General features: G+C 43.6%; 1 protein-coding gene across 3 annotated transcripts; it reads left to right on the plus strand.

Annotated features, from left to right (window-relative positions):
• RAB9A (RAB9A, member RAS oncogene family) lies at positions 1–22,426 on the plus strand. 3 transcript variants are annotated; one of them, XM_035029738.1, is made up of 5 exons: positions 26–192; positions 3,863–3,954; positions 16,330–16,422; positions 17,472–17,502; positions 21,333–22,426. In XM_035029738.1, the coding sequence occupies exon 5, from the start codon at positions 21,363–21,365 to the stop codon at positions 21,966–21,968; it is 606 nt and encodes a 201-aa protein (XP_034885629.1). In that variant the 5' UTR covers positions 26–192; positions 3,863–3,954; positions 16,330–16,422; positions 17,472–17,502; positions 21,333–21,362; the 3' UTR covers positions 21,969–22,426. The 3 variants fall into 3 exon arrangements, with proteins under 3 accessions (XP_034885628.1, XP_034885629.1, XP_034885630.1); XM_035029739.1 differs by lacking the exon at positions 16,330–16,422; XM_035029737.1 differs by lacking the exons at positions 3,863–3,954; positions 16,330–16,422 and having other exon boundaries at positions 1–192.
• Positions 22,427–23,260: the final 834 nt, after the last annotated feature.

Genomic DNA, 23,260 nt, shown 5'->3' on the forward strand with positions numbered 1-23,260 from the left:
GTCCAGGCCCCGCCTCCCCGGGCCCCGCCCCGGCCCGCCGCCATGTTGTTCCCTTGGTGCTGGACGTGAGTAGCTGCAGTTGGACCCCGGCAGCGCTACGGTCTCCTGCCCGCGGGCCCCCGACCTGCTCTCCTCGTTGCACTTGGACGGGCCAGCCGGGAGCTCCCCGGGCGTCCTCTGTGTGGCCACGAGGTGAGTGGAGCGCGGACGCCCCTCGGGGCCGCGCGGGGGCCGAGGCCGGGGCCGGGCGCGCCAGCGTCAGGGTCGGGGGGGCTCATGGGCCCCGAGTGCGGCCTGGCTCTCCGGCAGCCGGGGCCCGCGGGGGCTGCGCGGGGCCGCGGGGCAATCGTCCGTCTCGGGGCGGGGGGCGGCTTGTTGCCTCCTGTCTCCCGCTGACTGACGCAGGAGAAAAGACGAGTTCCCACACCCACACAACCCGAGGAGAGGGACACACACGCCCAAACACGCGGGGACCCATGGAGAGACGCCCGAACATCTGGAGGACACACGCAAACACCCGGGGAAAGAGAGCGCCATAAACACCTGGGACGCACACGGACTCAAACGCCGGGGGAGAGCGACGCGTACGTACGTTCTCGGGGAGGGGGGAGAGGAACACACACAACCCCCCGGGAAACACACACACACACGGAGAAATACACCCAGTCCCTCGGGGACACAGCGACACACCAGCCTTTCCCCCGACCATTCGGGGACACACACACATCCGCACACCCCAGCCCACCCAGACAAACCGTACCCCCGAATGATTAACGTAGAGGAAGCAAGGGCGCTCACAGGGTTTGATTTTGGCGACCTCTGACAGGCTGCCCGGGTGAACAGTTGCCAGCGTGTTAATGACCACTCAGTTAAGGAGTTGGGGAGTGGAGCCAGTTGTAGGGGCTGGCGGCGTTTGGGGGCGTTATCTGATTGAGACTCTGGCTGAGGTTTCAGAATCGTGTTCGTTTCTTCCAACTTAGTTTGTCAAGAGGCAAGATGAGAATTTAAAGTGCTGACCAAATAGCGGGGTGGTATTACTTGTCTTTTTGTTGTTGTTTTCCTTTTTAAGTGATGATACATCCCGTGACCATGGTTCTTTTGAGGAATGACTTTTATGCTGGGTTCCAAAATGTCATCTGATCACAGTCTTTTTATAAGATTTCAGCAACCTGATAACATCAATAGAATTTGATAGCTTTTTTAAAATTAAAGAAAAATTTTTACATGTTTGTCATTGTAGTGGAAAATCCCTAAATTGCCTGTAATCTCAGAAACTGTTTCGTGTAGCAGAACTAGAGAGACGAAGGAAACCCAGAACTATTCGGGTTTTTTTCACCCTTTTAGGAAGGCTGTGCTTAGTTTCTCTTTCAGGAGCTTATGTCGAAATTATAATCACTACTTGTCCATAACTCTCAGTGTCTTATTTTGATCCCCAGATCTAAGACAATGGTGTGATCCGGGTGCTTTTAGTATTTTTGTGTAGTCGTTGTAGTTAAATTCCTCTTGCTTATACTAAAAAGTTTCTGGTTTGGTGACTTATTTTGGAGAGTTTTCTGATCTGGGGATATTTTTGGTTTATCATTTGTGAGGTTATAGTAGACCAACGAAAACTAAGGAGAACATCGTTGGCCTTGACTCTCTTAGAGGTTGGGGAAATACGTTAGTGCTCTTCCTCTTTTCCATCCTCTCGTGTCTTTTCGTTTCTTTCTATCCTTACCACTCCTTCCATGTAGGCTACAGTACTCTGGAGGCCTGAAGCTAAGTTCCTTTGGTTCTAGAAGTTAATTTTTAGCCTCCCCTCATTTCTTACCATTTCTTGGGCAGTCACTCTGGCACTGGATGTTATGTGCATATAAATCCTGTTCATACATCATTTCATTTAATTCTCACAACAGTTCTCTGCTATTAGCTCCATTTTACTCGTGAGGAATTTGCTGGGGGCATAGGAAGGTTAGGTCTGTTTCCCAGGTCACACAAGTAGGGAAGAGGGCAGAGGCAGGATTCGGGGCAAGCCTTTGTAAGTTTTGTTTTGTTTTTTTTGTTTGTTTTTTTTTTTAAGATTTTTAAATGTATTTATTTGAGACAGAGTGAGAGCGAGAGCGATCACAGAGGGAGAGGGAGAAGCAGACTCACCGCTGAGCAGGGAGCCTGATGCGGGTCACCATCCCAGGGCCCCGAGATTATGACCTGAGCCGAAGGCAGACGCTTAACCCACTGAGCCACCCACGTGCCCCCTTTTGTGAGTTTAGAGCGGTAGTTCTCACCGTGGGGACATTTGACAATGCCTGCAGGTGATTTTGGTCCTCACCTGAGAGGGAGTGCTGCTGGCTGGCCTCCAGTGGGTGGAGGCTGTGGATGCTGCCCAACATCCTACAGTGCACAGCACAGCCCTCCACAACAAAGAGTTGTCTGGCCCAAAATGTCACTAGTGCCAGGGTTGAGAAACCCTGCTTTACAGCAGTCTAACTCTGAGGCTCACGTTTCAGCGCTTCTGTAGTTCTTCACATGCAATGTCATTTTGCTATTTAGGATACCTCCTAATCATTTTAAGAAAGAACAGTGGGGAAAATTTGAGAACTTAAAGAGATTTCCCTTGACCAAGAGGCATATTCGTTCATTTGAAAGACTAAGGAGTGAGCAAATAATTTCTGATAACAGAGTCTTTTTTTTTTTTTAAAGATTGATTTATTTATTTTAGAGAATGTGCATGTACGTGAGCGGGGGAAGGGGTGGAAGGAGAGGGAGAGAAAATCCTCAAGCAGATTCCCCACTGAGTGGGGAGCCTCGCGCAGGGCTCGATCCCAGGACCCTGAGATCATGACCTGAGCTGAAATCGAGTCGGATGCTCAACTGACTGAGCCACCCAGGTGCCCCCAGAATCTTTTTTTTTTTTTTTTTAAGATTTTATTCTTTCATTTTAGCGAGAGAGAGAGAGAGCATGCAAGCAGGGGAAGGGCAGAGGGAGAGGGAGAGAGAAGCCCAAGCAGACTGCGCTGAGCACAGAGCCGGCCGCCGGGCTTGATCCCACAACCATGAGATCATGACCTGAGCTGAAACCAAGAGTCAGATGCTCAACTGACTGAACTACCCAGGCGCCCCCAGAATCTTTTTTTTTTTTTAAAGGCAAAAGTGTCAAAAAGAGCTTGAGAGCCATTCAGAGCTGTTGAAATAGGGGTTTGGTTTCTGTATTATTCCAGTTGTCAGTAAACACTGGGCAGTCTGTTGGGCACTGATATGAAGGTGCTGGTGATATGAAGGGCAGTAGGGAGTTGCCAACTCTGCGAAGCTTATAGTCTGTCTAATCATAATGGTAAGATCAGATTCTGACTCTGTCCTGGAACAAAATTTATTGCCTGGGCTGCTCAAGGTCAGGGGCTAGGGGTCATTAAGAAACAAAATGTCTGTATATCCACACACAGTACCTGTAAGGGCGTTTACTATGGGTGGACTTAGGTGAAATGGGGAACAGTTGATGTGTTTCTTTTTTTTTTTTTTTTAAGATTTTATTTGTTTATTTGATAGACATCACAAGTAGGCAGAGAGGCACGGAGAGAGAGAAGCAGACTCCCTGCTGAGCAAGGAGTCCGATGCAGGGCTCAATCCCAGAACCCTGAGATCATTACTGAGCTACCCAGGCGCCCCTGATGTGTTTCTGATAGCTTTTTAGGTTGACCACATCTGAATATTTACAAGAATCAATATTTACAAGGAGCCATTCTTGTTGAGCATAAAATTTTTCTTACATTTAGCCTCAGTAGGCAGTAGTTACGCATGCATTTTATCATGGAAATCAAGAAATAAATGGTGAAATTTTTAAAAATGACTTTTATATCATTTTTCTTTTCTTTCTGTTGTTTTCCAGCCATTTTCAGCATACCTGTCTAAGACTAGGCCCTTCAGTATATGTACTACTTCATTGTGGTGGTGGATGTAACTATTAGGCGAACTTTGGGGGTAAGTGATTGAGAGGAGGAGTCAAAAAGGTTTGGCTGTCTGTTTAGGAATCACTGTGAAAGTGTTATTCATGCAGCCAAGATGGCATCTTTTGTGGGTAGCTTTGCTTTTGACTCATGCTGATGGATAGCATGTTCTTTGTTAATTACAGATTTCTCTGTCTCTTATCAGGAGTTATCTCCTATGGGGTAAAGGGGATGCTAAATTGTACACCTAGAAATGATTGCTATCATATGGGATCTAGCAAAGGGATATATATGTTCTTTCCTGATTTAAAGGGTTTCATTCTGGGAAGGGTCAAGAGGAATTGGTGTAGGAAGAACATGCACTGGCCTCAGAGGAGTCTTGCTCGATCTATAGTTGGCTTGCTGCTCTGGCCAAGTTAGGTCACCACATTTCTTTCTTTGTAAAATGGGATGGTTGTACTTTACAGTCTCTATGAGATTATATGACACCAAGTAGAGACATCATATTATTGGCTTCCAAGTAGTTCCTCTCCAGGCAACATGCTGGTTAAGCAGCAGGAGGGAATAAGCCAAATAGAAGTGTGCTTGTATGTTTGAGAAACGCGTCTCACTTGAAAGCTAGCTAGGTAATAAATTTGTTAGTCAAACCCGGGGACCAGAAAATAGGGCTTGTGACTAAGTAGGTCATCAACAGAGAACATTTATTAAGGATTGGGGTGGGGGGGTGATGAACTCATGCCTCAGGGAGTTGGGAAAGCTGTGATGCAGAGGCACGTTCTGGATACCTGAGGGAGGAGGCCTGGGGGACCCGGGTGTATAAGCAGGTGGAGGAGGCCTGGGGGACCCGGGTGTATAAGCAGGTGGAGGAGGCCTGGGGGACCTGGGTGTATAAGCAGGTGGAGGAGGCCTGGGGGACCCGGGTGTATAAGCAGGTGGAGAAGGCCTGGCCTCTCCTTGTCTTGAGGAGGTAAGCCTGGAGGTAGTCCTAGGCCCGTGCTTGCCAGGAAGCCTGGGGGTGTCTAGGCTTGTTAGATACCTTGGAGGAGAAATCTCTATTTTCCAGAGTGAATCTTGATATTGTACATGTTGTGAAAGTTGAGCTCTGGGTATTTCCACATTCTGTATTCTTCCATTACTTTTTGTTAATTTTTGACCAAGGTGGATACAGGGTTTAGAATGCTGTTGCCTATCATGAACACAGAGAGGACAGCTAGAAGTAAATGAATGCAAGTAAGCTGACAGCTAAATCAGCACAGGGTGGGGAAAACGGATGTGTATTTTGAAAGAAATACAGAAATGAAGCAGGCAGTCAGGGTTTACATTCTGCCCTCACTGAATCCAGCTCACTTCATGGTGGGAAATCTGGACACAGACTCCACTTCTGTCCAAGGCCTGATGCCTTACAAATCTATGCTATTGTTTGATAGGGGACGGAGAAACAGTATGGAGCAACTTGATATACTCATTCCATGGCCACATTCATTATCCAAGTGTGAAGGCTAGCAGAGCAGTGTAAACTAACAAACTGAACTGTTAGTTCAATGTAAACTGAACTATTTTAATTCCAAGTTCTTGTGAATTGGACTAGGTTTTTGGGTACAGAGGCCAAGGTAGTTTTCATATGAGTGGTTGCATTGCCAGTGTTAGAGAAGCCTGAAAAAAGCCTTACAGATTTCTTTTCTAGAACTTGCTAGAGTGTTTATTTATTAAGATTTTTTTTTTTTTTTTTTTTGAGAGAGAGAGAGCGAGCATGAGCAGGGGGAGGAGCAGAAGGAAAAGGAGAAGCAGACTCCTCGCTGAGCAGGGAGCCCCACGTGGGACTCGATCCCAGGATCCTGGGATCATGACCTGAGCCAAAGGCAGAAGCTTAACCGACTGAGCCACCCAGGTGCCCTTAGAGGAGTGTTTTGATTTAACAGGTTCAAAAAGTTAGAACTCACTTGACTATGGTGTGTAGCTAGGCACCCTGCTCTAGTTTGTGCAGTTTCTCGCTTGTGTATTTAATCAGAGCAGTGATTAGATAAACATACCTGAAAATACATACATGGTTTAGTTGGAAGTCAGAACAGAACAACCGAAGAACTGCTTGAGGACCACACGTTGGTGAATGCAGAACATTCTCTGGAAGGAGTTCCGGTATTTTTTTTTTTTTAAGATTTTATTTATTTATTTATCTGAGAGAGAGTGTGCGCACAGAGGAAGAGGGAGAAGCAGACTCCCCACTGAGCAGGGACCCCGATGTGGGGCTCTGTCCCAGGATCCCGAGATCATGACCATAGCTGAAGGCAGACGCTTAACTGACTGAGCCACCCAGGCGCCCTGAGTTCCTCTAATCTTAAAAAAATTTCGTAAATAGTTGTTTGGGAGCAAACAGCTGCTACCCTCATATCCTGTTCCTCATTAACATTTGCGTAGTACTTGATTTTTATCCCACCAGCCCTGGAAAACCTAGCTTTGCAAAGATAACAACGTCATGGAAAGGAATGTGGTACAATCTCATGTTGAAGCCATGAACTCCCTTGAGCGCCAGCTTGCATGGTGTCTTACAGATGTCTGCTACCTCTGTGGCTCCCTCAGAAATTTAGAAGAGTCTGCCTTGCCTCTGTTGCCTATGCAGACTGACCCTTGATCCTCTCTCCCTTGTTGTCCGTAGGGTTTCATCTCCATTTTCTGCTCTACACACTTCTTTAGGGAGTAGATTTGCCGGTGGTGAAAGGGGCCTCTAGGTGCAGAGAGGGTGGTCATGGGGTCTGTGGCCTTTCAGGAGAAACCCTTGTGCTTTCAGCCTGGCCAGCCTGTCTCAGGAAGTGCCAAGAAGTGCCAGTGTGCCTCTTCAGGTCTGCTCTGGGAATCAGCTTTCTCATGGTTAGCTGCTTCTCCCCGGGTTAGCGTTCCTCATCTCTTCCGTTTGTCGTTACTAGGACATTTTGCTGTCCATCTCAATTTCATTGTTCTCTCACATCTACAGTTATTCCCTCTTCTTGTCCTTTTTGAGTTTGTGTGTGTGTGTGTGTATATATATGTATATTTTTATATTTAAAGATTTTATTTATTTGGCAGAGAGAGAGCGAGAGCAGGAACACAAGCAGGGGAGTGGGAGAGGGAGAAGCAGGCCTCCCGCCGAGCAGGGAGCCCGATGCGGGGCTCGATCCCAGGACCCTGGGATCATGACCTGAGCTGAAGGCAGACGCTTAACGACTGAGCCACCCAGGCGCCCCTATATGTATATTTTTAAAAATTTTTATTTATTTGACAGAGACACAGTGAGAGGGGGAACACAAGCAGGGGGAGTGGGAGAGGGAGAAGCAGGCTTCCCACTGAGCAGGGATCCTGATGCGGGGCTCGATCCCAAGACCCTGGGATCATGACCTGAGCTGAAGGCAGATGCTTAACTGACTGAGCCACCCAGGTGCCCCAGCTAAGGGGAGTTTTAAGGACCATTAAATAGAAAGCATTTTCAAGGTCACTGCCAGGCTGTTTAGATCTAATAGAGACAGTAATGATGGCTGGGTCCCGGCTCACGCTTAGAGGTCCCACCTATGCCTCCAGCTAGAGATACGATGTTTCATAAGATCCTTTTCCAGTTGGGCCTCCATTCCTTTATTTGTTTAAGAAAAATGCCTTGAGTACCCTTTGAGTTTTTATGTCATGTACATCCAGACAAATGGCTACATCTGAGAGAATTCACTGTACCAGGTGGTCAACTGTGGAGGTGTTTTCTGGAAGCATACACAGCAAAGTCCTAAGAGAAGCACTTTTCTCTTTATTTGCTTTACGGCTTTGTGTCCCTTAGGGCATTTAGATGAGGACTGAGGAGAAGCCCCTGGATTGGCCTTTAGGAGCTCTCTGGTGACTTGGGAAGCTTTTTGTAGCAGGACCTTGGTTGGAGCAAACTGGGCATCGTTGATGGAGAAGTGGGATGAAGTGAACTTTCCTGTAAGCCAGCTGCAGTGCTCTTGTGTGTCTTCTCATTTTGACCTGGTAACACCTTCCCTGCAGAATGGGCTCCTCTAATCCAGTTGAGTCCTATATGCTAGACATATAGCTGTCCTCTTGCAATACATCTTGGGAAATCCCCACTCCTCTTACTTAATTTCTTAAGAGCCAAGAAGTTCTACTTTGCTGTGGCTTCATGCCTTATGGGTCGTGTTTGTGTACTAACTCTTCCCTGGGTTTTTATGGAAGTTCTCCAGACCTTACCTTTTCTGCTCCAAATTAAAGACACCTGGTTTCTTACCTGACTTGAGGAGTCAAAATCAATGTTCCCTTAAGTTACAGCAGATCATTTTAGATCATATTTAATTTGTGTTTTGCTGCTTTAATGCATTTTGCTAACATGCATATTTAAATTCATTTCTTTCACAATGCAGTTTTCTTCCTGAAACCTAGCCAGAATTTCCAATAGTCCTATCTTGTGACTTTTATCCATTTCTTTGTCTTTGAATTGTGTCCCTCACAGTGCAACCCTGAAGTATCTTAAACAACCTTAAACTAAAAAAAACTCTTTTCTTTATTGTTAAGCAGTTTAAGTGTCTTTCACAGGTAAATGTCTTATAGGTAGATTTATGGGTGTTCTTTTAAGGACCTCATTAAACAGAACAGAGAATAAAACGTTATCCTCACTTCCAGGATTAGCATTTTCTCATGAGTAAGTCTGTTCACTGAACTGTCACAGTTCATGGTCAAAATGTAATATTAATAAAGTCTCACAGGTGAGGGAGAGAATGGGGAAATAGTGATGCCAAGTAAAGATGAAAGTCTGGAGGGTATTATGAGTAACACAAATGGATCACGCATCATATACAAATGATGTAGGGGCGCCTGGCTGGCTCAGTCCGGTAGAGCAGGCGACTCTTGATCTCGGAGTTGTGAGTTTGAGCCCCATGTTGGGGGTAGAGTTTACCTTAAAAAAACGTATACACACACAAATGATGTGGACACGTATTGATCATTACAGATCCGTTTAAGAATCAGATGAAACCCTTTGTACTCTTTCCGGAGAAAAGCTGAAGCACACACTTCCATCTGTACATTCATCCTTATTTCACCTGTCATTCTAGGAGGTGTGTTTTCCCCCTGCAGCTCCTCCATGGACTCCCCAATTAAGCACACTCTATACCCAAACTGTCCAATACTCATGTAGCAATTTAAATTTAAACTAATTAAAATTAAATAAAATTAAAAGTTCAGTTCCTCAGATGAGTCGCATTTCAGGTGCTCAAAGCCACGTGTGCTTAATGACACCGTACTAGATAGTGCGGGAGTAGAATATTTCCATCATTGCAGAAGGTTCTGTCTGATCATGGTGCTCTGTATTTTCAAGATGGTTTAAGAAGACTTAGTTCCTTAACCTCTCTTTTCCTTCCACTCTCTCCACCACTGTTAATGATTAGTTCGTATACCTAACTACAGAGGTGCCTTGTGTTTTAAGCAAAATTGTGAGTATGTATTTCTTAAAAGTTTAATTAGGTGACTTATCTTCAAAAAAGAGTACTTATTGGGTCCCCTGGGTGGCTCATTCAGTTAAGCTTGGTTTTGGCTCAGGTCATGGTCTCAGGGTTGTGAGATCGAGCCCGGTATCAGGCTTCACTCTCAGCACAGCGTCTGCTTGAGGTTTTTTCCCCCTCCTTCCTCCCCCTAGGCTCCCCCCCAACTCATGCTCTCTCTCTAAAATAAATAAATAAAATCTTTAAAAAAGTTTATTGAAATGAGTTCTTCAAATAGGGTGTTCTACTCTTGCTTTGTGATAGTGTAGTTTGATTTACAGTTTTCTCTTGCTATCTCTGTGAGGTAATGTTCAGTGGTCAACTAGATGATTTATTTCATCTGGTAAGTTGTGCCTCTAAACAAAAAGTTGTGCCTCCAAGTTGGTCTCTTCCTACGGTATTTTGCTTAAGTCTTTGTGTGTGTGTGTGTGTGTGTTGACCTCTTGCTGTAGAGATAAAGCACCCATTAGACTTGGTGACTTCTTGACTTGCTTCTTGCTCATGCATTTCAGCAAGACAACCAAGAAGACTGGAAACAGAGTGGAACTAATTAGGCTGTTAAGTGAGCGACACTGATACTAAGATTCAAGGAATGAATCCAGCTCTAAGCGAAAATAGAAGTAATTCAGAGATTATCCATGTGTTTCTTTCCTTGTTTAGTTTCTTCGAACCTCAGAATAAGTGGTATGCCTCTAAACTAGGACATTCAAGATAAATGCAAAAGGAATGTGTGATTTTGAGAAAAAAAATCTGTTCCTAAATTTAAAACAAGAGTGATAAATTCAATTTAAGTGTTTGGAAATAAGGACTAGTCAAGGGGTTACAGAATAAGTGTTTCAAATCTGAAATTTTGAGCAGAGCAGTTTACAAACCCAGCCTACTCTCCCTTCGGCAGCTTTTTAGAGGAATGTTGTCGTTTCTAATGTTCACCAGCTCCCTTTTGGAGCCAGTAGTACCTGAAGTGGCGTTTTCATTAGACTTGCAAGAAAGAATCAGTTTTTTTGTCCCTTCCCCCACATTTTAATAGACTTCAAAAATAGAATGGGGGAAGAACTGATTGAACAAAGAATTGTAAGCGCGGAAAGTACAAATAGAAAAATAAGAATAGAATAAAGGAGGAAGTTATTTTCTCTTTGTTCTTAATTTTGCATTTATTTGATACCTCGCAGAACCAAAAAAGGACAAATGAGTGGATAGAATTAGGTGTGGTGTGTCCCTCCTAGGGAGTTGACATTGTAATTAGGAAGAGACGCATAGAGCACAAGTGAGTGAGAGCTGTAATCAGGTGGAAATGATGATGAGAGCAAAGAAAAGAGGAAGATTAGGTTTCTGGGGGTGGCCCTGGCAAGCTTCTTGGATGAGGTGAGGTCTTTGAATGACTAGGATTTTCCTAGCTGTCTAGGTGTTGGGAGGGAACTCCCAGTCCAAGATAAGGGCCTGAACAAAGACTGGGCTGTAAATTCCTGTGATAGGTGTGGGGACGGTGAGTTGTAGTGATATAATTGGGACAGGTTTGTGAGGTTGGATGACCCTTGGAATGCCATGCTCTAAACCTTTATATAATGAAAATAATGAAGAAATAAATGGGGTTAGTTACCTGTTAAGAATGGAGGCAGTTGGATCTATAAACAATAAAAAATATCTGCCTTTAATCCCTACAAACATTCCTATTAGAGATTTATATTTTTTCTGCTTGGATCTGACTCCCTCTTGGTTTACTGTAGTATAATGGCTTTGGAAACCAGCAAGGGGTTGGGGAAAGCCAGAGAAAAGGGTACTGCAAATAAACTATCTGTAAACAATTGATAGTTAAGATAAAAGTATACAATAGAAAAGTATACAATAGAAAAACAGTGTGGTAAAAAGTAAAGGGTGGACATACAGTGCTTTTTGTCTTCAGTGTTGAGGTATCTGCTGAAAACGTAGCTCATTTTCTTTGCTGCCAGTGACCTACTTACCCATTTTCCCATTCAGATTAGCGTGTGCTGTAGACAGCACGTGTTGGTGCCAGCACATGTATTGTAATCCTAAGCTATCTGCTGTGTGTGTAACAGTTTATTCAAAAGGACACTGGTGAAGGGACAAGGAGATCATTCGTGGCTTTGCATAAATCTAATTTTAGGGTCTTATTTGACGATTCTTAGGCCGTATACATATTTGTGTGAGTGTGTTCATCTATAAATGTACACCTATATTCTTTAGATATAACTCACATACCGTAAGATTCACCATTAATGTATACAATTCATTGGCTTTCAGTATATTCACAAAGTTGTGCAACCATCACCCTAATTCCAGAATATTTTCGTCACCACCACCCCCCCCCGCGCACATACACACACAAAGAATCCCTGTACCCATTAGCAATCACTCCCCATTTACCTTTCCCCACCCATTTCCTGGTACCACGAATCTATTTTCTATCTATGGGTTTGCTTATTCCGAACATTACATATAAATGGGAGGCCACATGTAATATTATTAACAATTCAGTTGTTGGACATTTGAGTGGTTTCCACTTTTTGGCTGTTATGAATAATGCTGCTATGAACATTCACATACAAGTTTTTATGTGGAGTATGTTTTCATTTCTCTTAAGAGAAGAATTGCTGGGTCATATGGAAAGTTTATGTTTAACTTTTTGGGGAATCACCAGGCTATTTTCCACTATCATTGCACCATTTTACATTCCCACTAGCAGTGTATGAGAGTTCCAGTTTCTCCATATCTTCATCAGCACTTGTTTATTGTCTGTCTTTTTTTGATTCTAGCCATCCTAGTGATATGAAGTGGTATCTCATTGTAGTTTTGATTTACATTTCCCTAATGATGTTGACCATTTATGCCCATTTTTAAATTGGGTTACTTGGGTTTTTTGGTAAGATTTATTTATTTAGGGGCACTTGGGTGGCTCAGTTGGTTAAGTGTCTGCCTTCGGCTCAGGAGCCCTACGTCGGGCTCCCTGCTCAGCAAGGAGTCTGCTTCTCCCTGTCCCTCTGCCCCTACCCCCACTTGTGCTCTCTATCTTGCTCTCTGTCTCTCTCAGATAAATAAATAATAAATCTTTTTTTTTTTTTTAAAGACTTTATTTGAGAGAGAGTGCACGAGTGGGAGGGGCAGAGGGAGAGAAAATCTGAAACAGACTCCACAGTGAGCTTGGAGCCTGGCATGGGTCTTAATCTCATAACCCTGAGGACCTGAACCGAAACCAAGAGTCTGATGCTCACCCAGGTGAGCCACCCAGGTGCCCCTCTTGCAGACTTTAATATAAACCTGTAAGGTTTTCTGTGCTGTGATCACGGTATGCATGCAGTTTTATCATTCAGCAACAGCATATTTCTACAGTCTCACCTTTCCATGTTTCCTCAGGGAGTGCAAAACATCGCCAGCTAGGCATTTAGGGCATTTGCATTTGCCCTACTATTGACATTTTTGCAAAATTTCTTTTGTTTTCTTTTTGACATGATTTTAGAATAGTATGGGGATGTATTTTTTGCTATACTTTATTTTTATTTTTTAAAAGATTTTATTTATTCATTTGAGACAGAGAGATAGCATGAGCAGGGGAGAGGGAGAGGGAGAAGCAGGCTCCCAGCCGAGCCAGCAACCAGACGTGGGGCTTGATCCTAGGACCCTGGGATCATGACCTGAGCCGAAGGCAGATGTTTAACCATATGAGCCACCCAGGCGCCCCTGCTATACTTTAGAAAATTGGTAACTCGGGGAAAAATATGGGCTTTTTTTTTTTTTTTAAGGTTTTATTTATTTATTTGAGAGAGAGAATGAGAGACAGAGAGCATGAGAGGGAGGAGGGTCAGAGGGAGAAGCAGACTCCCCGCTGAGCAGGGAGCCCGTCGCGGGACTGGATCCCGGGACTCCAGGATCATGACCTGAGCCGAAGGCAGTCGCTCAACCAACTGAGCCACCCAGGCGCCCAGTATGGGCATTTTTTAATGGTATAATGTGTTTCCATGAAACTGAATCTTCTTAGAGAGTTTTTTTTTTTAAACATTTTATTTTTTTTTCTAAGTAATCTCCACATCCAACATGGGGCTTGAACCAACCCTGAGATCAAGAGTTGTTGCATCCTCTACCAACTGAGCCAGCCAGGTGCCCCAAGCATGTTTCATTTTTATTAGACATAGGAGGTATGCCAATTTCATTATTATTACCTCTGCACTTAGAGGCATGTTCAGGGTGCATTAGGAATGTGGGGGAAGGGACTTCAGTGGGAGATGAGGTCTAGCTGCATCTACAGGGGTGAGCAGGAGTTAGCAAGGGGTGGCAAGAGGAAAAGATGAAAGGGAGGTGAAGTATAAAGCCACAGAGTGAACATCTTACTGCAGGATCCACCTACAAGGCAGAAAAGCCACCATTTTCAATCCCAAAGCCAGCTGATGCCATTGGTAGTTGAAAGGGATCATAAGGGCATCCGTTGAAGCTCTACCTGAGGCCCTCTTGCCCTCACCTCAGCCAGTTAACTTTCTGGATTCCACATCTGATCAGGTTGCCTGCTGCTGAAGCTCTTTCAGTGCTCTCATCATTTCAGGGGTGTAGATGGAAATCCTTCCCACGTGTCTCAGGCCCTGCCTGTTTCAGAGCCGCTCCCTCCAGTCCCCTGTGTATAGCACTCTCCTCCCTCTCTGGGCTCCAGGTGCTCAGGCCTATCTTGGGCTCTTCCTCTGCCTTGGCCTCTTCCTTCGCCACTTCCTCGCTCCGGCTCCCTCTGCTTTTCTTGGGGTTTTCTCCCCCTATTGCTGAGCTTCCTGCTACTGGCCTTAGCCTGTGATCAGACCCACTTACCCTGGGTCAAATCCCCCTACAGTGGAATCAGACCTTGATGAGGCTGCTCTCTATGGACAGCATGCAGCTAAAATGATCATTGAGACATTGCTTTGGAAGAGCCCGCACTGGAAACTGGTGTGTAGTCTCTCACTAACACACTTGAACACAGCCCAGTTTCCCTCTGGCCTTGGAAGTTACCACCTTTTTAACTGAGCAGCAGGTGAAGTAGCTGGCTGAGTTACAGGGTCGTAGTGTATGAAAATTAAGTCCCCCTGAGGTCTGGAATCACAGGTGGCTCCATGAAATACTCACATGTGGGGCCTGGGTCTGACTGAGAGAGCTGCAGGTTTACACACTGCATCTGTCACTCACCGAGGGAGATGCTGGGCAGAATCCCCTGCACTATTTAAGTTGTTTGGTTTCTGGTTCAGCATGAATACTTGCACTCTCTATCAAGTGCCTCATTTGTAGGTCTTGCCATAGTTCTAACACACATGGGTTTGTGTGCAGATTGTCACTTAACCCAACTACAAGCTGCACGTGGCAGGGACTGGGTGGGTGTGACTGCATCCACAGTGTCTGGCACACAGGAGACTTCACTAAGTACTTGTTTAAAAACTGCTTTGCCACCTACTCCATGGAACACTAGGCTTCTGGGGAGATGCTTCAGAGTTCTGCCAACGTTTGATTGACAGTTCATTTAAAACATGTTTAGGGGCACCTGGGTGGCTCAGTCGGTTAAGCGTCTAACTCTTGATTTCAGTTCAGGTCATGATCTCAGGGTTGTGAGATTGAGCCCCATGTCAGGCTCCATGCTCAGCATGGAGTCTGCTCATCCCTCTCCCTCTGCTCCTCCTCCCTCTTGCGTGCGCTCCCTCCCTCTCTCTTTCTCTCCCTGTAAAATAAAATCTTAAAAAAGAATGTTTAAACTGTTGAAATTCTATTAAAACTTCGGCACTTGGGGCGCCTGGGTGGCTCAGTTGGTTAAGTGACTGCCTTCGGTTCAGGCTGTGATCCCAGGGTCCTGGGATCAAGCCCTGCGTTGGGCTCAGCACTCTGCAGGGAGTCTGCTTCCCCCCTCCCCCGCCCCGGTCTCAAATAAATCTTAAAAAAAAAAAAAACTTACGCACAGTTAGATGTGCTTTATTTTTTTTTTTTAAGATTTTATTTATTTATTAGAGACAGTGAGAGAGGGAACACAAGCAGGGGAAGCAGGAGGAGAGAAGCAGGCTCCCCGCTGAGCAGGGAGCCCAATGCGGGGCTCAATCCCAGGACCCTGGGATTATGACCTGAGCTGAAGGCAGACGCTTAACGACTGAGCCACCCAGGCGCCCCTAGATGTGCTTTATTTATAGTACATGTCAGTGGATTGAACACTATTAGTTTTGTCAGGTTACCTTGTTCTTGTGCAATTCTTGAAATAAAGCCAGCAGTTGAAAGACTCTTAGCATCACAGCTGCTTATGTTCATTCAGCAGTCAACAGGAAAACCCTCAGAAATAAATGCAAAGGCAGCTGAGCCTAATAGGTTAAGTGGCAGGCCTTGGAACAGTCAGCTGCCTTGAGATCTCCCTCTCTCCATGTTTTCCTAGCTGTATGACCTCAAGCAAGGTAGTAGACCTCTCTGAGTCAGGGTCCTCATCTGTAGTGGAGGGATAGGGAGACACTTGAGAGGAGTGGATGCAGTGAAGCAGAGGAAAGGGCTTATAGGGCTTAGTCAGTGTTCGCTGTTACAGCTGTTGTTACTGTTGCTATTTCATCTTTAACCCCAAATGTCAAAATTTTGAAGAGTCTTCATTTATTCGTTGATTGAATTTATAAGTTAAGGGCTGCCCTATGTAAGTTTCCCCAAAATGCCCTTTGCTTAAAGAAGGTGTGTGTCGGGGATAAAACCTTTGGTTTAGACTAAGAGAGCGCTAGTGCTTTAGCCCAGCTTCCCCCATAATCTGTCACTCAGAAACCTTCACATTGAATTCGATCTCTAGGGTTAGGATCCTTTGGCTTCCTCACGTCTGCCTGCATAATCCTCTTCTCTTTTCTGCCCAGGACTCTTACTGAAATTTGACTTAAGAAACGGTCATGAAAGAAACCTTTCCTTAAAACTGCAAGTAAAGACTTCTTCATGTGTTCATTCCACAGACTTCTTGCACTCCTATAATGAGCCTGGCACTGTGGTGAAACGCTTTTACCTATTGTCCATGACCAAGTGAATCTTCCCAGTGGCCCTAGGAGGTAGGATGTCAGGTAGCTTGTCCAGGGGTGTGTGCTCTTGGCCTTTGGCACCAAGAACCCTTCTCCTTTCTGATAATGGGCTACTATTCTGTCACAAAGTTTTCACCTCTGCCTTGGCTGCCCAGAAGCTTCCTGACACAGCGCTGCCTTAGCTTTAGCCCAGCTTTTCCTTTGTTGCGTTGGTGCCCCTCCCTCTCTTGTGACTCTTCTTTTTTCTTGTTTGTGTTAGCTTTATTTAATTTTTCGGAATAGGATTATTCTCAGCCACTCAAAATTTGGGCAAATTTTGAAGAATGACATATTTTACGTTTTTAAAAAAATTTTATTGAGAGCGAGAGAGGGCAAGAGAGAGAGGGCAAGAGAGCACAAGCAGGGGGAGCAGGCTCCCTGCTGAGCAGGGAACCCAACGCAGGACTCAATCCCAGGACCTGAGATCATGACCTGAGCCGAAGGCAGACGCTTAACCAACTGAGCCACCCACGCGCCCCCATAGTTTACATTTTTATCCTAAAAATATCTTGCAGTTGTTTGAGTGTGAAACTTAGAAAAGAAGGGTGGGCAGGCAAAAACCTTCTTGAAAAAGTGATTGAAGTGTAGTATTTGGGGGCGCCTGGCTGGCTCAGTTGTTAAGTGTCTGCCTTTGGCTCGGGTCATGATCCCGGGGTCCTGGGATCGAGTCCCGCATCGGGCTCCCTGCTCCGCGGGAAGCCTGCTTCGCCCTCTGCCTGCCACTTCCCCTGCTTGTGCGCTTGCATGTGCGCACGCGCGCTCTCTCTTTCTGACAAATAAAAATATTTTTTTTAAAAAGTGTAGTATTTGATTCTAGGGGTTTTTTTTGGACTGAGAAAGGTCATGGACAGCTTTCAGGTATGGTTTTCCTTTTATTTTTATTTTTATTTATTTTTTCTGGTTTTCCTTTTAAATTAAGAATCCAGATGCTCATGGAAGTCATATTTATTCACATTTTAATTTTTGTTTTTACTCTTAAAACTATGAAAACAAATTAAACGTACATTGCTAAGATGAGCTTTCTAATTTTTTCTTTGCAGATAATGATGCTGCTTGAGCTGAACAATTAAGGTAACATTTATGACCTATGTAATATGGTTTTCTTATTCAGGATTGTTTATCAGATTTAGCTGAATTGTTAAAGACGTGTTTTAACCTTGGTGAGGTTGCTTGTGGGCAATCATTCCGAACTGTGTAGTAAAAAAGACTTCACATTATATTTTAAGGTAAGTTCTGAAAATAACATAACAGGATACCTTTATTCATTCATCTTATGCTGAAGTTTCAAAGGGTTTTACTCTTTTTAGAAAGGAAAAAGGGAGTATTTTTAATGTCTCCAAGCCAGTTATGGTTATGTTAATGTATAGATTGCCTGAAGCTAGCTTTTGTTGGATTCAGTGGGAAATAAGATGGTTTATATCGTTATCTGTATCGCCATGTATGTTTATATACGACTCTACAGTAAGAATCAAAGAAATGTTTGTATATATATTGTTTTAGCAAATGCCAGCATCCTTGCAAAGAGGGTATCGGCAAGGCCCCAAATTATAGATGGGAATTGTAAAAAATCATACCCCACTTCCTGGTGTATGGGTCTAGCATACCCCAGATTTGTTTAATCAGAATAATGGCACCAACTAGGAAATACTACATTATTATGAAAAAAGAAAAGGACTGTGTCAAAGTGTCCTGATAAAATTATAAATGACAAATCTCAAGGAATGTCTAAGATTAAATTTGGTAGATATATGCAACCAGTCACCTGGGGAGAGGTTATTAGATTGCATAATCTGGTTTATAATTTGATGTGAAGATCCTAACAATTCAGTGCTGTGCAATAAAACTTTGTGTCTGGTAAGGTAATTAGAGACTTACTCAAATACTGGGACAAATGATATACTAGAATCACACACATCTCTTACATCCTTAGAACACAGAATGGAACTTTTGTGTTCATGTATCTTGAAAATCTTGTGAAAGGAACAGTCTTGGAATGGGGGCTGCTGGGGAAGGTTCCTGGTGTTGGTGATGACCATGCTGAGTGGTTCCGAGGGCTCAGCCGTTAGTTAGGTGAAGTGGGGTAGGATCACCAGCAGAGGAAGCAGCATGTGCCAGGGCCAAGGCAAGGGAGAGCAAGGGAGCTGAGCAAGTGGAATTGAATTTCAGTTCCATCTGATTGTGCATTTGTCAATGACTGAAGCCAGAAATGGGGAGCAGGGCTAGGTGTCTTGTCTTAGAAGTTGGACTTAGATCTGAAAATCTGGAGAACCACTGAAGAGTGTTAAGGATAGGGCCTTAGACCAGTGCTTTTTCCTCATCTCATAATAGCTGGTATGCAATGTTGGTTTTGTTATTCTTTTTTTCTATAAATTGAAATTGTTTAAGCAAGATTGCAAAGTTAAACAAAGGAACAGATTTACCAAGTTGTTACCTCTGTCAGGAGATTAAGGGGTTTGGGATTGTTTCGATTTCCTCTCTGACATGAATTTAGTTTGGACATTGAGCAGAGCAATCCACTGAAGTCAAAAAAGTCTCCAAGAGGTAAGTACTTTGATTGCCTCACAGTTTTGTTGGCCACTTTAAATTGTATCAGTTATAGTAGTAATTATTGTAGTAGTAACTTAAAAGAGCCAATAAGAGTTACGGACAAGTTCTACAGGTTTTACCAGAATAGTGTATCATGTAGTTGGAAATGCAGAATTCTTACACATGACAGGAAGTATTTAATTCCATTATACTGGGTCACATTTGCATATAACCAGGAGAGAGCCAGATAATGTTTACTGCAGTGAATTTCCAAATCCATCCTAGTCAATTAATAATTATTGTTCATGTCTTCATTACTTTCCCATTGATGGATTCACAATATATCCAGTTTCATGTTAAAGTTAATAACCATTTTTGCTCTAGAACTGTGCTGGCCACTACAACTATTGCCTCTAAATGTGGCCATTCAAATTAGTTATGATTAAATAAAATTTAAAATTCGGTTCCTCATTCCTTCCAGCCACGTGTCAGATGCTCAGTAGTCATGTGGCAAGTGGCTGCCATAATGGACAGTGCAGATGGAGGACATTTCCATCATTACAGAAAATTTCGTTAGTGCTATTCCAAAGATTGTCTCCTTTTATAAATTTTAATGTACTTAAAAGCCATGTAATAGTGAAGTATTTACAGATTAAATGATACAATTTGATTCAAAATAACTGGGGAGAATTGGGAGTTACGGAAGAAACAGGATTTGTCATAAGTTGGTAATTGGTGAAGCTAGGTTGGGGATCCATGGGGGTTTCATTATATTATTCTCATTATTCAGAAATTTTGTGTATGTTTGAAATTTTCCATAAGAAAGAAGAAAAAGAGAAGCCTTAAATAGGAACAGTGCTCCTGTTGGTACTTAAAAGTAGCCATCTGGGGACCCTGAGCCCAGGGTCCTGGGATCGAGTCCCGCATCGGGCTCCCTGCTCAGCGAGGAGCCTGCTTCTCCCTCTGCCTGCCGCCCCCCTGCTTGTACTCTTGCACTCTCTCTCTCTCTCTCTGGTAAATAAATAAAATCTTTAAAAAAAAAAAAAAAAGTAGCCATTTGTAAATGGGCATCTGAAATTCTACCCCACACAGGCTGGTGCCTGTGGTGTAGGGAAATGTGTAATCTTGCCCCGGGGCTTCCCCAAAAGGGTACATAGAGTACTGCATTTTTTTTTTTTTAAGGTTTTATCTATCTATCTATCTATCTATCTATCTATTTATTTATTTATTTAAAGATTTTATTATTTGAGAGAGAGAGAGAGCACAAGAGGGGGGAGGGTCAGAGGGAGAAGCAGACTCCCTGCTAAGCAGGGAGCCCGATGTGGGACTCGATCCCGGGACTCCAGGATCATGACCTGAGCCGAAGGCAGTCGCTTAACCAACTGAGCCACCCAGGCGCCCCATTTTCTTTCTTTCTTTCTTTTTTTTAAGATTTTATTATTTGAGAGAGAGAGAGATTATTTATTTGACAGAGAGCACGAGCAGGGGGTAGTGGCAGAAGGAGAGGGAGAAGCTGAGTGGGGAGCCCGATGCGGGGCTCCATCCCAGGACCCTGGGATCATGACCTGAGCTGAAGGCAGATGCTTAACCAACTGAGCCACCCAGGCAACCCTAGAGTACCACATTTTTAAGATTTGTGTCATTCCCTCTGAAAACACAGACGTGACAGCCCAGGTTCATATTTATTAAGAGTTAGAACTGCCCAAATGAGTCTTGTGGGCAGAATGTGCTAGATTATGATATTTTGTTAAAAAATTCCATTGCTGCTGACATTAATTTTAGCCAAGTCCAAATCGTGTTCCTAATGAAGAGAATGGAGTCCATTTACTCAGGCATTGCTTATTTTTGTTCACAGCCAAATCAGTCAGCTTCTGTCTCTGGTTTCCTGGTTACCAGCTCCTATGGTGATAGCGTTGGAAGAGAGAAAGGGGAGGTCATTGAGAAAACCCTTGGCACAAGACGAAAGCCATCAGTAAAACTGCCACTGTGCCACCAAAGGGCTGTTTGAAGTTGTTACAAACACCTGCCTACTTTGGTCTCCTACTGCATGTCTAAGAAATGGGGGCAGGGCTTATTGTGCATAGAGAGGGATGGTTGAGAGCAAGGTGTTTGGGGTGAGACTTGGCTTTGAGTGCCTGCCTCAGTCAGCTTGGGGGAAGAGCGAGCCCTGACTGGCTGTGTCAGGGAGTACCAGTAGGGCTGTGGCTGCTGTGTGGTCGAGCGCTCAGCATGTGACAGCTCTTGCATTAGGCATTTTCTGTACAGAAAAGACTGGGGACTCTGCGCTTTATTTCCCTTACACACTGATATTCATAGAATCATGTAGAGAAATGTACAGGTCTAAAGCAATGTAATGGTACCTCTTTATTTTACAGGGTTCTAAAGTCAAAATCGTGAGATTAATAATGGCAGGAAAATCTTCACTTTTTAAAGTAATTCTCCTTGGAGATGGTGGAGTTGGGAAGAGCTCTCTGATGAACAGATATGTGACCAATAAGTTTGATACCCAGCTCTTCCATACAATAGGTGTGGAATTTTTAAATAAAGATTTGGAGGTGGATGGACATTTTGTTACCATGCAGATTTGGGACACGGCCGGTCAAGAGCGATTCAGAAGCCTGAGGACACCATTTTACAGAGGTTCTGACTGTTGCCTGCTCACTTTTAGTGTCGACGATTCTCAGAGCTTCCAGAACTTGAGTAACTGGAAGAAAGAATTCATATATTACGCAGATGTGAAAGAGCCCGAAAGTTTTCCTTTCGTGATTTTGGGCAACAAGATTGACATAAGTGACCGTCAGGTGTCTACAGAAGAAGCCCAAGCCTGGTGCAGGGACAACGGCGACTATCCTTACTTTGAAACAAGTGCAAAAGATGCCACAAATGTCGCAGCGGCCTTTGAGGAAGCAGTTCGAAGAGTGCTTGCTACTGAGGATAGGTCAGATCACCTGATTCAGACAGACACGGTCAGTCTGCACCGAAAGCCCAAGCCTAGCTCATCTTGCTGTTGATCGTTAGAGAGGTTGCCCATGCGATCTAACCAACTTACACACATTCACAGAAAAACAAAACACGGTGGAGAAGAGAATTAGCATTTGCAGCAATGGATCATCTACTCATAAAATTAAACTAACCATATTGCTGCTTTGTTAGTGGGTGGGAGAAGGGACACATCCACTCATGGAAGAATCAATGTACTCAGTAGTGGCACCTTACATTTATAAATTGTAATGGTTGTCTAATAACATTTAATTTAAATATGTACCTTGCAGAGCTAATAAATGAGATGATCAGTACTTTAATTATAATTAAAACACTTGAATATTCTGGAAGTTATTGTTTGTTTTTCCTGGGAAAATGGAGAACTACTTTTTATATGTGTATATTTTTATGTAATTAGCATTCAGTTCCTGGTTGAGGGGAAAAAAGATTCCCTAAAGCAATAATGTTAATAAAGATTAAAACCTAATGCGTTTGCATTGCAGTTGTTTGATTACTTCTTCATTCTCTTTAAAATTATTTAAGTGTTCACATTTTCATTCTCCATGTCAGAATTGCTCTCACTAGTAATCACTTGTTGTGCCCCCACCCCCAAAACAGAAGCCAACTTTATCACTCTTGGAGGAAATACTAAGGATTGTACTTGTGTGAGGGTAAACGACATCTTTGTTTGGTCACATATGTAATGCCTTCTCTGTCATTGAACACTGTTTAGTGATTTGCTCTCAAGGAGATTTTGATAAAGCGAATTGTAGTCTTTCGCGGGTAAAGTTCATGCTCTGCCATGTGTGCCTATCCCATCCTACAGAAGCAAACCAACCCACTGTGGGTTACCAGAACATGCTGGGGCAGGGTTATCATGCCCTGCTCATTGGGAGCCACTGAAAAAGAATAGCAGTATCATTCAGTAAGCTAAGCTTTTGAAAGTCTAATCTAACACAGAATAGACAATTTGGCTATATGAAAAACATTTTAACATTTTGAATTTGGGGAAATTAAATCTCTTCATAGTTTCAGGTTAGAGACAGTTTTTGTTTTTATTACTTATTATCAGTCCCCCCTCCCAAAACTGTAATCCTCCATCAAAAAAACAAAATAAGAATCCAATAACAAATTGGAGTATATTACATACTCTTTGTTTTTTTCTCTAGGGGATTTGCTTTTTTTTTTTTCCAATCAAAAGTGTCCCCATTGTTTTGTGACTTGCTGTTTCCTCGTAATATATGTGGACATACTTCCATTATAGTATATCTACCTCATTTATCAGCTGTACGGATGTTTACCAATTTATTCAAACTGTTCT

The sequence above is a fragment of the Mirounga leonina genome, unplaced genomic scaffold, assembly GCF_011800145.1.
Source record: "Mirounga leonina isolate KUSES-001 unplaced genomic scaffold, KU_Mleo_1.0 Mir_276, whole genome shotgun sequence".
Classification (NCBI taxonomy): domain Eukaryota; kingdom Metazoa; phylum Chordata; class Mammalia; order Carnivora; family Phocidae; genus Mirounga; species Mirounga leonina.

What these genes read in the sequence shown, in the direction of transcription:
- RAB9A (XM_035029737.1), top strand. Translation starts at nt 21,363, where the DNA reads ATGGCAGGAAAATCTTCACTTTTTAAAGTAATTCTCCTTGGAGATGGT.